Source organism: Halichoerus grypus, chromosome 15 (genome assembly GCF_964656455.1).
Source record: "Halichoerus grypus chromosome 15, mHalGry1.hap1.1, whole genome shotgun sequence".
Classification (NCBI taxonomy): Eukaryota; Metazoa; Chordata; class Mammalia; order Carnivora; family Phocidae; genus Halichoerus; species Halichoerus grypus.
Genome location: NC_135726.1, coordinates 55,713,252 through 55,727,709, shown reverse-complemented (window position 1 = coordinate 55,727,709; position 14,458 = coordinate 55,713,252). Strand labels below are relative to the sequence as shown.

Below are 14,458 nucleotides of genomic sequence, written 5' to 3'. Positions count from 1 at the left end.
TATTGTGAGGTATCGGCTGTCATGATTGTGGAGGCTGAGAATTTGGAGTTGGAAAGGGTGAAGCAGATGCCTTTCTGATTAAGTAGTAATTCTGTTACTGTTCCTGAGAACCTCTCCTTTTAGAAGAGTAGAATAGTGACAGCTTAACTCGCCCACATCTGCGACTTCAAGACCAAAGCTGCTCTAGAGGGCCTTGAACAAGATACTGGGGCAGCGACCTTTCTGTCAAGATGTATTTTGCTAACTGCACTGCTCACATTGCCCTCCTAATAGCTGCCTCCCCAGCCCCATGAGAAGACCATTTGTTCTTGGGTGTGGACTATAAAGATGTATCCGTGTTTCTAAGATCTGATACTAGTTCTTAGTCTGTTCTCTTGTAAAGAAAGCATTTATATAACTGCTAATCATCAGAGGAATCTGATTGCACATCACAGTTACCAGAGAGCTTTGGGAATAAATACGGATTCCTGCATTCTGCACCAGACTTTGTTAATCGGAGATGGCTTGGTGCTGCAGTGACCTGACCCATATTTAAAAAAAAATACCTCCCCAGATGATTTTGACGAACAGCATCAGTGGTAGGTTCACATTTGGGAAATAGTTACCTAGATGGTATTTGGAGCTGAGAGAGCCATGAGATGGGAACGTGAGGAAAAAACACAGTTGCTCAATCTTCAGTGTCCCAAGATTATGAGACATTCACACAGATTCTCTTTTTATCTACTAGCAAGTTTATCTAGTATCTTATGGTGGGATGGGATACAGGAGAGATCCCCAGTCTCCTATCTCTGGAATGTACATTCTGGAATGAGGAGACTTCCTCCATTAGAAAACAGATTTCCTTGCACTTAGCAGTTCACACTAGGGGGGGCACCCGGGTGGCTCAGTTGGTTGAGGGCTGATTTCTTGATTTCGGCTCAGGTCATGATGTCAGGGTTGTGAGATTGTCAGGCTCTGCACTGGGCGTGGAGCCTGCTTAAGATTCTCTCAATCCCTCTCCACCTGCCCCCCCCCCAAAAAAATTCACTCTGGGGGAACTTGTGGAGGAGAGAATCTGGTTCTCCTAGAGGATCGCTCCCAGTTGCTCCCAGTGGGGTTGTACAGCTCAGGAGGCAGGTCAGACTCCCATTTCCTTGCTTTGTGCTCTGGCAGCCACAGGGTGGAGCTCGATTTCTAAGTTTGTTTTCTTTAGCACTTGAGACAAGTAAGAACACCAAAGCCAGCCATACCGGATTGTTTAGCTGCTCCTTTCTTTTGACGCCTCAGCTCTCCCTGTCCTGATAAATCCAATTAGCAAATTTAGAGAACTTCAGTGCCTCTATAAATGGGTTGCCCTGCTTGAGGCAGCCGAAATCCAGAAGCTATGAAGCTTTGGTATGAAGGAAAAGGAGCCTGAATTTCACGGAACTATTAAAAAAAAAAAAGTGGGATATAACAAACCTAAGGGCAAAAATGAATAAAAGGTAAACATGAAGATTAGGGACGCCTGGGTGGCTCAGTCGGTTAAGCATCCGCCTGGGGTCATGATCTCAGGGTGTTGAGATCGAGCCCCAGGTTGGGCTCCACCCTCAGTGGAGGGTCAGCTTGAGATTCTTATCCCTCTCCCTCCCACCTTTCTTTCTCTCTCTCTCTCTAAAGTAAAATGAATCTTTTTTTTTTTTTTTTTAAGATTTTATTTACTTACTTGACACAGAGAGAGACAGCTAGAGAGGGAACACAAGCAGGGGGAGTGGCAGAGGGAGAAGCAGGCTTCCCACGGAGCAGGGAGCCCGAAGCAGGGCCCCATCCCAGGACCCTGGGACCAGGACCTGAGCCGAAGGCAGACGCTTAACAACTGAGCCACCCGGGTTCCCCGAATCTTTTTTTTTTGATGAAGATTCATATATTTGTGTAAAACAAATACCCATGTACCAGCAGCAAGTGAAGACATAGATCATGATCAGCATTCCAGAAGCCATCAGCCACAACATACTTTTTTCTGATCATTTTTCCTCCTTCCAACTGTAACCACTATCTTGATTATGGCAGTCAATTCGTCACTTTCCTTCATAATTTTACTACATAGTTATATATCTCTACACTATCAGTTAAGCGTGTGCCTTCGGCTCAGGTCATGATCCCAGAGTCCTGGGGTCAAGCCCACATTGGGCTCCCTGCTCAGCAGGGAGTCTGCTGCTCCCTCTCCTGCTCCCCCTGCTTGTGCTCTTTCTCTCTCTGTTCAATAAATAAATAAAATCTTTTTAAAAAATAAAATAAAACAAACAATTTAGCCAAAAGGCCAGAGAAATGTTTAGAAACAATTTAAATGTCCATTAATATGTAACTGATTAAATGTTTTGTTACGTCAATCCAGTGGAATACCATGCAAGCTTTAAAAAGAATGAAGAAGCTCTTTACATGCTGATATACCGGGCATGTTATTGCTAAGAATTGCTAGAAGTTCATCTAGCTGAAAGGATGGCTGAGGAAAGTATTGATTTAGTTAGATGAATATCCACCTACTTCTTGTAGTGGAGGGGGATGAGTATTGGGTAGGAAGCTGGCAGTCTCTACCACATCCTACCTCTTTGCCCCCTCAACATCCCTGTATACTCTTCCAAACAAAAGTAATCCCATCCTTCCCAAGGGTGATAGCCCCAATGTTTTATTTTGGAGTTTTAGCTTCAGGGAGGTTTATAACTGTTTCTTTGTGAGAAGCATTCCATAAACTTAAAAGAATCCTCAGCTTCCAGAGACCCAATACATAAATGGTGCAGTAGGAACTGGGCATATACAATGAAGACTTCCAATGAAGAACAGGAAAGTAGAGAGGATATAGCAGGCACTATTCTGTTGCAAATAACCAAGGCCAGTGAGCAGGCATCATAAGAATTCCCAGCCCTGACAGTGAAGCAAGTTTCTTAATTAGCCAGTTTGGAAGCACTGGTTCTATTGAGAAGATGTACACCATCCTTTGTGGCTCCTGGCTTTGCACTCTTGCATTTCTTACTTGTGTCTTATTTTCCATGACCACACCTTAGTTGGACATTTCTTGGGAACTAAAAAGCATTTCTAGGAGTCAAAAATGTAAATGAAATGGGTACACTGCTGTGCACTGGAAATGCAAAACTTTAGGGGTGACATGAGGGAAGGGGAGAAGGAGGATGACAGTAAAGCAGCAGAATGAGTGAGGGACTTTTGATAATAAGACGACCTAATATTTAGTTTGAGTTCTTTTTTTTGCCAGCGCATCAGGGAAGTATGTTATGCAGTAACAGATAATTTGTGAGTCATGTTTGCAGAAAGAAAAAAAAAAAGGCTGAGTACTATTGTGGACTGACTGACTTCAAAACAAAAGCACCAGGGAACAGTTAGCCAGAGTGCTTTACTTGAAGCAGAAACTGAAAACCATAGGTGTTCATAAAAATGTAAACCACATGGGAATTTGTAAATAATGTAAACTGCAGTGAGAATCTACTGGGCACTCCCAATTCATGAAATGAGGGTGAGAGATCATTTTCGCTAGACATTAAAGGTTCTTACTTGACACCTGGATGACAGTATTGTCTATTGATTCATTAATTCAATATTTATTGAGTGTCTGCCTATCACACATTAGGCACTATTTTATACATAGGGTATGGGGATCCATCAGTGAATAATATGGGCCAAAATCCCTGTCTTCAGATAGTTTACATTCTCATTATGTGAAGGAAACCATACCAAGTACTACACACAGTTATCATACTGTTTCATGCCAATAAATCTGACAGTTTGGATGAAATGCTAAATTCCTTGAGAGTCACAGTTTACCAAAATTGACAGAAGAGGAAATAGAAAATCTGAATAGTCCCATAGCTATTAAAGAAATTGAACTCATTACTAAAACCCTTCCCAGAAAGAAAACCCAAAGCCAACTGTCTTCACTGGTGAAATTCTAAACATTTATGAAAGAAAAGAATCAGAGGAATCACTTCCCAAGTCTGTTTAGGGGGCCATCAGCAGTTTGATGTAAAAGCTGACAAGGACACTAGAGGAAAGGAAAGTAAGAGACCCATCTTTACATACACATAAATGCAGAAGTTCTAAACAAATCTAGAGAGATAAATTATATATAGACAAAATACATCATGACCAAATGTGGTTTATTCTGGGACTGCAAGGGTAGTTTAACATGCAGAAATTAATCAGTGTAATGTATGATGATACAAATGAAAGGATAAAACTATATGATCATCTTAATATACGCATATAATGGCAGTCATACAATCCAATAGCCATTCATGATTTTAAAAAGAAAACTCTTAGTAAGCTATGAACACAAAGAAATTTCTGTAGTCTGATTAACAATAGCTTTAAAGAAACCCTAAGCAAAATTTTAATGGTAAAATAGTTTTTCCCTTACTATACTCTCTCACCTAAACTTTACAAATTCCCCATCACTTTCTCTTCTCCTCCCTTGTACCCTTTGACAACCTCCACTTTATCCCAGGGTAGAGGCTGAGGTCCAAAATCAGAATGACACCTTATGTCACTTTTTTCCCCACAAGTCAGGGGACACCAAAGTATTTTTCCTCATGACCCAAGGTAAGATGAAGCTGGAAATGGGAGCAGGGTTAAGAGCATGCAGAGCTCAAAAATGTCCCCCAGCCCCCTCACATTGCCCGTAACTCTGCTTCTGCAGATGGTAAAGCAGATTTGGCTGTTGTGTCACTGGTCTGGGTTACATCCTCACTAAGGGCCCTCTCCAGACTGGCAGGCAGGGAGTGGATCAATCGCTCTCGGAAGTCTTGGCCCACAAAGACGTAGAGCATTGGGTTGAGGCAGCTGTTGAAAAAGGCCAGGGAGCTCGTTGGATTAACAAAGACACTAAGGATTTTGTACTTACGCTCCAACAATATCTCTCTGCGCCAGACTGTTCTTAAAAAGGCAATCAGTTGAAAGGGGAACCAACAGAGAAAGAAGGAAGCCACAACAGCAGTAAGGACCCGTAAGGGACGGCTGGACTTAATCATGCCTTTTTTGTGCATCTTGGCAGCAATGAGCCCATAGCAGATAGCAATGATGGCCATCGGCATGCTGAAACCAATGATAAACCGGATGATCCCTCTGGCCATCAACATGGTGAGGGCCACCTTCATCCTCTCTTCAGTACTGTTGCCCCAGGATGCAAAGTTGAAAGTACATTGTATATTCCCTGTTCTATCATTTACTGTAGTCAAGAAGATGAAAACTGGCAAAGTAAGGATTAGGGCAAGAATCCAGGGTCCGATAATCACTTTTGTAGCCAGACTTACAGTACGGTGGTTCTGGGCCCAGACTGGATGCAGGACACAAATACAGCGGTCCAGGGCAATGCAAGCAATGAGGAAGACACTCCCAAACAGGTTTATGTCCACCACAATGTGAACTGCCTTACATAGGAACCAGCCAAAAGGCCACTGATTTCTCATGGCCTTTGAGACAATGAGGAATGGTAGGGTGGCAGTGAAGGAGAAGTCGGCTATGGCGAGGTTCAGGTAACAGACGGTGGTGACTGTGCGTGGCATCCGGAATCCAGCCACCCAGATCACAAGCCCATTGCCCAGGGTGCCAAGGACAAAGGTGATGCCAAGCACCACCAATGACAGGATCCGCAGAACCGTGTAGCCAGCAGACTCATGGAGCATCTCTTTGGGTCCATCCATTGGGATGGAGATGTTGCTTTCCATCTTGCCCACACCTGAAACATTTCAACAATTGCCATGTCTCATCTGAGGAACCATCTTACAGCATCCCTATTCATGGTCAACATCACCCTCCACTAAGCTCCCGCTCCAACCAGGACACCCGACTCTCCTGAAACTTGTGGCCAGTCATACTAAAATTGGCACTCCCTTGGCTGTTACTTTGGGAGAGGATAGTTCTCCATATTCCCACAGTTATTCGGATGTATTCCACCTATCAGGCTGATTGCCTAGTCAAGAGGATTTCAAGGCTCCTGTTCACTAGCAGAAAACTACACTGAGGGTATAGAGATAAGAAAAAATTGATAGACAGTTATGGCCTAGTGAGGGGAAACACTAGACTCAGAGTCAGTAGGTCCACCTCTCACCCATGACTCACTGCATAGATGCTGGCAAGCTCGGCAAGCTATTGTAGCCCTAGGTTCTCCCAGACTCCCAGCTCCCACTATGAGAACACTTCGCCAGCTGTTTGCTTAGTATTGAGGTTAAAGTTTTAGGATTTGGTTTGAGTTTATAATTGAGGACTTTGAACAGTTACCGGTAGTATGTAGTAATATTGTTACATCATGTGGATTCTGTGCTAGAGGAAGTCAGCAAAGGGGGCCCTATCTCTACTTTCAACCTTCTGTTTTTCATTGCTTGATATGGAGCTCTTCTCTGGGATGTGAAGAATTTTTACCCATTGCATAGCATTAGTGTTCTGTGGGATAAAGAATGTGAGAGTAATAAAATTTGTTAGTAGTATCTGTTGGGTTCTTATCTGAGACCATGCACTGTGTTAGTTGCTATATATGGGGATCCAGTTTGATCTACATAAGAATGCTATAATGCTCATTATTTCTGGTTTTCATAAGAATAAACTGATGTTCAGAGCAATTATAGAAACTGCCCAAAGTCACTTCAGTAGTAAGTGGTAGAGGAAGGCCTTTGACCCAGGTTAATCTGGCTTGCTCTGTTACACCACTGTGACAGACATTGCTGGTTGCCCCCAACATCCATTCCCCTAGTCTCTTCTGCTGCCCAAACCGTAGGTTTGTTTAGTTACTCATCCTTCAGGGAAGGTGTTCCTCTCAGTCTCTGGAGGCAAATTCTGATTAGTTTCACCAGTAATTGGAATCCCCTTTGCTTTGCAAGGGCTTGCTTTAACAGTGGGCACATGACTAAATCCTGGACAGTAACACTGCTGGAAGATATCGGGGGGGGGAGCTTCTGGGATAGATTTCCTTGCTTTTAAGAATCTCCCTTTAAAAAAAGAAGAAAGAATAATCCCCCCACCAAAAGAAAAGAATAAGAATTCGAAAAAATGTAGTGTCTGCATCTGGACCAGGTCACATCTGTAACTGCATCCAGATTCAACCCAGAAGCCTGTGTGGCTCATGCACATTAACACATTTTCTCATATTGTGATCTGTTCTCTGTATCAGAAATACCCAGAGTGGCTGGGGCGCCCGGCTGGCTCAGTCAGTGGAGCGTGCGACTCTTGGTCTCAGGCTTGTGAGTTCAAGCCCCACGTTGGGTGTAGAGATTACTTAAAAATAAAATCTTAAAAAAAAAAAAAGAAATATCCAGGGGGGCTACTAATAATGCATATTCATGAACCCCACTCTGGAATCTCTGCATAAAAGGTAAGGTGGTCTTCTATGGCCTCAAAAATTTGAGGGTCAATTTACTCTGAGCTATTCGGCCTCAAGAGAAATTGCAATTCCCAAGCACCTGTTCACATTTAATACTCATAATAATATTGCAAGGTGTTGGGGCGCCTGGGTGGTTCAGTCAGTTAAGTGTCCAACTCTTGATTTGGCACAGGTCATGATCTCAGGGTCATGGCATGGAGCACCACATCAGGCTCTGTGCTCAGCAGGGAGTCTGCTTGCGATTCTTTCTCTCCCTCTTCTGCCTCTCCCCGCCCCTCTCTAAAATAAATAAATAGGGGCACCTGGGTGTTTCCGTCAGCTAAGTGTCTGAATCTTTTGGCTCAGATCATGATCTCGGGGTCATGAGATTGAGCCCCACGTCAGGCCCTGTGCTCAGTGAGGAGTCTGCTTGAGATTCTCCCTCCTCTCCCTCTGCCCCTCCAGCTCGTGCTCTTTCTCTCTCTCTAAAATAAGTAAATCTTTAAGAAATAATAATAGGGTGAGGGAATGGGGTAATTGGTTATGGACATTAAGGGGGGCACTTGATGTAATGAGCACTGGGTGTCATATGCAACGGATGAATCACTAAATTCTACCCCAAAACTAATAATACACTATATGTTAACTAACCTGAATTTAAATAAAATAAAAACATAATAATAATAATAATAATAATAATAATATTGCAAGGTGTCTGTTGTTATCCCTCTTTTATCAAAGGGAAGCTTTGGCCCAGGGGTTTCAGTAGTTTGTTCAACATCATGCCCAGCTAGTCAGCAGAGGTGGCAAGTTTTGAAAACTGGATTTAACCAATTCCAGAGCCACTGCCTTTGCCAGTCTAAAATGCTGCTTTTTAAAGGGGTTCCCCCAAGATTACCTGGACGTGATCTCCCTCTCTCCTGTCCTTCTTCCTGTCTTTACCAGTCACTTTCCCAGCGGGCCTCTATGGCACATTGCTTGATTTAGTGCAGTTTCTCAACCTTGGCACCATTGACATGTGGGGCTGGGTAATTGTTAGTTTTGGAAGGCTGTCCTGTACATTGTAGAATGTTTAGCAGCATCCCTACCCCTACCTACCAAATGCTAGTAGCAGCTCCACCACCAGTTGTGACATCCAAAAGTAAATTGTCAAATGTCCCCTGGGTTGGGGGGGCGGGGGGCGGGAAGCACTCCCAGTTGAGAGTCACTGTTACCAGTGTAAAAAGTGCTGGGCTCTGGAGGGAGGTCAGTCTTTATTCTACTCTTCATCTGACACCTGCCCAAGGAGTTCTTAGTGCCATCTCTTTGAGCTTCAGTTTGCTCCTCTGCAGAATGGAGGCAGTTTTATGGTGAAGACTGATTTTTCAGGTGAGGATTGAGAGTAGACATGGAAGTGTTTGAGGCAGGACCGAGTGAGTCTTTAACAGATGGGAACTCTTGGTCTTCACCTGGCTCTGTACTGTGTCCTGGGGCTCAGTCCTGGGCCATGCATTGTGGAAGCTCAAGTTCAAGTCAAGAACAGCGCTCATAACAGTAGTAGTTAGTACTTAGGAACATTTTCGCATATGCCAAGAGCTCCTTTAGCCCACAACCCTCACATACGAGCATTTGAAATTCCATCAGAATTGTCCCCTCAACTCTCTTCCACCCACCATACTTCCTTGACAAGAGTCATGTTCTCTCTACCCACTCACTAAGCACCCTGTGAGGCACTCAGAAGATATGATGTGTTCAGTGATCCATAGATCTTGGTTTAAAAATGCTGCTACAACAAGGAAGGACAATTGTGCAATGACAGGAGGGGAAAGGCCGATGAGGCAAAATTGTACATTATGGGCCCACCCTAGCTGTAGTTTGGGAGACAGGACCTGTGAACCACACACAATACTCTTGTGGGTTATGAGGGCTCCTGTTCAGTGAGCCCCTCAAATGTGCCAGTCACTGTCCATTTTATAATCTCCAATTACAGCAACCTTCTCTGGGATAAGGAGAGGAAACCACAGCTCTGGCAGGGGAAGTGACTTGCCTGGTGAGTGTCACAACTACTATGGGGCACAACTGAATTTATGACCAGATTTCAAATGGCAGCTCAGTACTTCTGTGTTAGCTTACTCTACTTCTCTAGCATATTTGCACTTCCAAGTTTTGCTTTTTTTTTTTTCCCCTCCAAGTTTTGAAATAACTGTTTCAGTTCTCCTTTTCTCCTCTCTGCTTTTACCTGGCTTCGCCCCTCCTCGTCCCCGCTGTCAGCTAATGCCTTTGCCTCATATTGTAATGGGAAAATGGTAACCATTAGAACTTTTTAGCCTGCGCTGCCCCAAACCTTCCAATCTACTTGCACCTGTTGTAGTGAGTAAAGCATTCTCATTCATCCCAGCAGCTACCCTCCCATGTTTGCTCTGGATCCCTCTCTACCTCACCTTCCTGAGAACTTTCCTCCTGCATTATCCCTTTTCTTTTCTGCCAAAGACAAAAATCCAAGATTTTCTTTCTACTAAGGCCATTCTCACTATCACATAAATGTTACCGTATCTCCTCCCTTTAAAAAGAAACCATCCCGGGCACCTGGCTGGCTCAGTGGGTAGAGCACATGACTCCTGGTCTCAGGGTCATGAGTTCAAGCCCCACAATGGGCGTTGAGCTTACTTTAAAAAAATAAATAAATAAAAAGAAACCATCCTTGGCCCATATTCTGTTCTAGCTTCAGCCCTATTTCTCTCAAGAGAATTCTTTCTGTGAAGAGGATTCACAGCCAAACTTTAGAAGGGAGTGTCTCCACTCCTCACCTCACATTTTCTCCTAAACATACTCCAGACTGACTTCGCTGCTCAGCACTCCACAGAATGTGCTCTCCTCAGGGATACCTGTGGCCTTTTTGTTGCCGACTCCAGTGGTCCCTTCTCAGTCCTCATCCTGATACCTCAGTGATGTAGCACCCATGTGACCCCTTCCTCCTCCTCCTTTTTTTTTTTTTTAAGATTTTATTTATTTACTTGAGAGAGAGAGAATGAGAGAGAGAGAGAGAGAGCATGAGAAGGGGGAGGGTCAGAGGAAGAAGCAGACTCCCCGCTGAACAGGGAGCCTGATGTGGGACTTGATCTCGGGACTCCAGGATCATGACCTGAGCCGAAGGCAATCACTTAAATGTATCCACAGTACATTCTTGGTTGTTATTATAGCTCAATTGGCCACCTCTTCTCAGTCCAATTTACTAGCTTTTTCTCCTCTAAATTTAACTTTTTTTATTTTTAAAGATTTTTTTTTTAAGATTTTAGAGAGAGAGCGCTCTCGTGCTCATGAGCAGGGGGAGGGGGAGAGGGAGAGAGAGAATCCCAAGCAGACTCCACATGAGCATGGAGCCCAATACGGGGCTCACAACCCTGAGATCATGACCTGAGCCAAAATCAAGAGTTGGATGCTCAACCGACTGAACCACCCAGGTGCCTCTGAAAGATTTTATTTTTAAGTAATCTCCACACCCAACGTGGGGCTCAAACTCACAATCTCGAGATCAAGAGTCACACATTCCACTGACTGAGCCGCCAGGCACCCCCTCTAAGTTTAACTTTACATGTTAGGGTGTCTCTGGGTTTATACCTGCTTCCTTGCATCCTCTATACATAGTCTTTCCATAGTATCATCCAGTCTCATGGCTTTTAATACCACACTGATAACTTCTTTTTTAAAAAGTTTTATTTAGGGGCGCCTGGGTGACTCAGTCGTTAAGCGTCTGCCTTCGGCTCAGGTCATAGTCCCAGGGTCCTGGGGTCGAGCCCCACATGGGGCTCCCTGCTCAGCGGGGAGCCTGCTTCTCCCTCTCCCACTCCCCCTGCTTGTGTTCCCTCTCTCGCTGTTTCTCTCTCTGTCAAATAAATAAAATCTTTTTTAAAAAAAGTTTTTTTATTTAAGTAATCTCTACACACAGCGTGGGGCTCAAACTCACAACCCTGAGGTCAAGAGTCACATGCTCCACCAACTGAGCCAGCCAGGTGCCCTGGTACCAATAGCCACCTTACTTGAAATCTCCCTGTGGAAATCCCATAGGCATTCCAAACCTGACATTACCCAAACCAAACTCTTAACTATCCCATCCCCCCAAATCTGCCTCTCTCCCAGTATTCCATATCTATCTGGATTAAACACTCAGCTGTTAAAGCTCCAAAACTAAAATGGATCCTTGATGTCTCTCCCTTATCACTCCAAATCTAAAATGGATCCTTGATGTCTTTCCCTTATCCTTATCATTCTTGATGTCTTTCCCAAGTCTATTGATTCTGTCTGCAAAGCAACTGAATCCACACCCAGAATCATTCCCATCCCCAGTGCTCTTGTCCATGGACCCTCGTCTGGCTTGCATATTTGCACTGAACTTGCAAATAGCTTGTTCCTGTTTCAAATGCCTCCCCCACCACTACCCCCCCAAAAAATCCATCTTCAGATAATAGCCAACTGATCTTTTTTTTTTTTTTTTTAAAGATTTTATTTATTTATCTGACAGAGAGAGACACAGCGAGAGAGGGAACACAAGCAGGGGGAGTGGGAGAGGGAGAAGCAGGCTTCCCGCAGAGCAGGGAGCCCGATGTGGGGCTAGCCAACTGATCTTGAAAAACAGAGAGCATGACATTATTCTGCTCAACATTCTCCAGTGGTTTCCAAACTCCTGACTTCCAAGCTCAAGCTTACCGAGCACTCTTGGATCTTTCCTGTCTATCCCTTTGTGACCCAATTTCCAAAGTGTAGGAGAGTCCTCACACCAACAAACAATTCTTGGACACCAGCAGGTGTCCAAGAATTCAACTCAATTCTGACGCTATCAGACTGCACAGCTTAAAGGTTCAGTCCTAAAAGATGCCCCCTTGCCCCTGGGGCAATTCAGACCCCAGTTACAAGCCCAGGGTACCTGTGCTTCTGACTGACTGTCTCTAAATCATAGGTTCCCACAATGTCTTCCTCAGATTCGATTAATCTGTTGCAGTGGCTCACAGGACCCAGAGAAATATTTTACTTGCTAGATCACCAGTTTATTATAAAAGGATATAACTCAGGAACAGCAGATGAAAGAGATGCATAGGGCCAGGTATGGGGAAAGGACTCAGAGCTTCCATGTCTTCTCCAGGTGGGCTGCTCTACCCGCATCTCCACATCTCCACATGTTTTCACCAACTCAGAAGCTCCCTGAAGCCTGTCCTTTTGGGGTTTTATGGAGGCTTCATTACATAAGCATGATTGATTAACTCATTGGCCATTGTGGATTGAATTCAGTTTCCACCACTTCTCTCCCTGGAGGTCCAGGGACTGAGACTGAAAGTTCCAACCCTCCAATCACGTTGTTGGTCCTCCTGGTAACCAGCCACCCCATTAACTTAACAAGACACCTCAGTTGCTCTCCTGACTTAGGAGATTCCAAGGGTTTTAGGAGCTTTGTGCCAGAAACAGGACAAAAACCAAATACATATTTCTTATTATATATCACAACATCACACTCAGTCATACTCCATACTTTCACTCTGATCTTGCACAATGCGCTCCATCCAAATGGAGTTCCTTCAATTCCTTGAACATGCCGAGCTCATCCGCCATCTCAGGGCTTCTGCATCCTCTGTTCCTTCTGCCTACAGTGCTCTTTCAAGCTTCCCACATTTGGCTCTTACCGAATATTCATTCTCAGCTTAGTAATTACATCTTCAGAGGCACCACCTGGCCCACAATGCAGAGCAGCAACTCCAGGCACAGTTTATCCTACCAGATATTTTTATTTATTTATGCACTCTTTCATTTTCTAGTCTAAATATCCTCCACATTAGGAGCTCCTGGGTAGCTCAGTCAGTTAAGCATCTGCCTTCAGCTCAGGTTATGATCCCCGGGGTCCTGGGGTCAAGGCCCGAATTGGGCTCCCTGCTCAGGGGGGAGGCTGCTTCTCCCTCTCTCTCTGCCCCTCCCCCTGCTCGTGCTCTCTCTTGTGCGCGCATACTCTCAAATAAATTTTAAAGAATTTTACATGAATGAATGAATGAATAAATAAATAAATATCCTCCACATTCGTATATATGCTAGAAGACTACCAAATTCCTCTGGTGCTAAAACTCTAGAGTAACGCTGTCCAGCAGAAACATACATGCAGGGCACCTGGGTGGCTCAGTTGTTAAGCGTCTGCCTTCGGCTCAGGTCATGATCCCAGGGTCCTGGGATCGAGTCCCGCATCGGGCTCCCTGCTCAGTGGGAAGCCTGCTTCTCCCTCTCCCACTCCCGCTGCTTGTGTTCCTGCTCTCGCTATCTCTGTCTCTGTCAAATAAATAAAATCTTTAAAAAAAAAACAAACATACATGCAAGCTACATGTGAGGCTTACCATTCTTTCTACAAAGTAAAAGAAATCGATTTTGATAACATATTAATTTTAAATAATATATTGTATGTAACCCAACATGTCAAAAAGAATATCATTGGAATATGTAACCAATATAAGAATTATCAATCAGCTATTTTACATTCTTTTTCCATGGTAAGTCTTTGAATGTACTAAATGGGTGTTACACTTAAAGCACATCTTGGACCAGCGAGAGCTCAATAACCATATGTAGCAAGTGGATTCTATATTGGACACCCAGCTCTGAAGGTTTAGGAGATATCTACCACCTAGCAGATGTTCAAATAATAATTTTTGAAATTGTCCGGCCCCCAACTTACCACCAACTGAGATCTGTTTTCTGTTGCTAGTTCCCAGCTTCCTGCAGAGTGACTCAGGTTGGGCAGATATTTTATTGGATAAGGTGGGGGAGGGACAATGGAGCTGGAACCAATCAGGTGACAGAAACCCAGGGCTTTTTGCAATTTCCAGAAAGCACCCTGGCTATGTTGTCTGTGTACTCTCCTTAGAGACTGAAGTCTGAATATTCCCCTCACCTCCAGCCTACTGTGGCAGACAGGAATTCAGCCCTCTAAATGTCAAGGGTCAAGGAGCGTGGGTGTCCAGGCCCTTTCTCCTTCAGAGATTCAGGAAAATGAAGGAAATAATTACTGAGGTGAGAAGAACTCAAGACAAGCAATACAAAGCGGGAGATGGTAGTTAAGCAAAAACTTGTTTCTCTCCTCACATAACAGTTCTGACACCAAATGTGTAGTGAAGGGCTGGATCCCACAAG

General features: G+C 44.2%; 1 protein-coding gene across 1 annotated transcript; it reads right to left on the bottom strand.

Annotated features, from left to right (window-relative positions):
* Positions 1 to 3,553: 3,553 nt before the first annotated feature.
* On the bottom strand, positions 3,554 to 14,052 carry FPR2 (formyl peptide receptor 2). Its single transcript, XM_036104140.2, has 2 exons — positions 14,004 to 14,052; positions 3,554 to 5,701 (listed from the first exon to the last, which is right to left on the bottom strand). The coding sequence occupies exon 2, from the start codon at positions 5,688 to 5,690 to the stop codon at positions 4,635 to 4,637; it is 1,056 nt and encodes a 351-aa protein (XP_035960033.1). The 5' UTR covers positions 5,691 to 5,701; positions 14,004 to 14,052; the 3' UTR covers positions 3,554 to 4,634.
* Between the last annotated feature and the right edge of the window lie 406 nt (positions 14,053 to 14,458).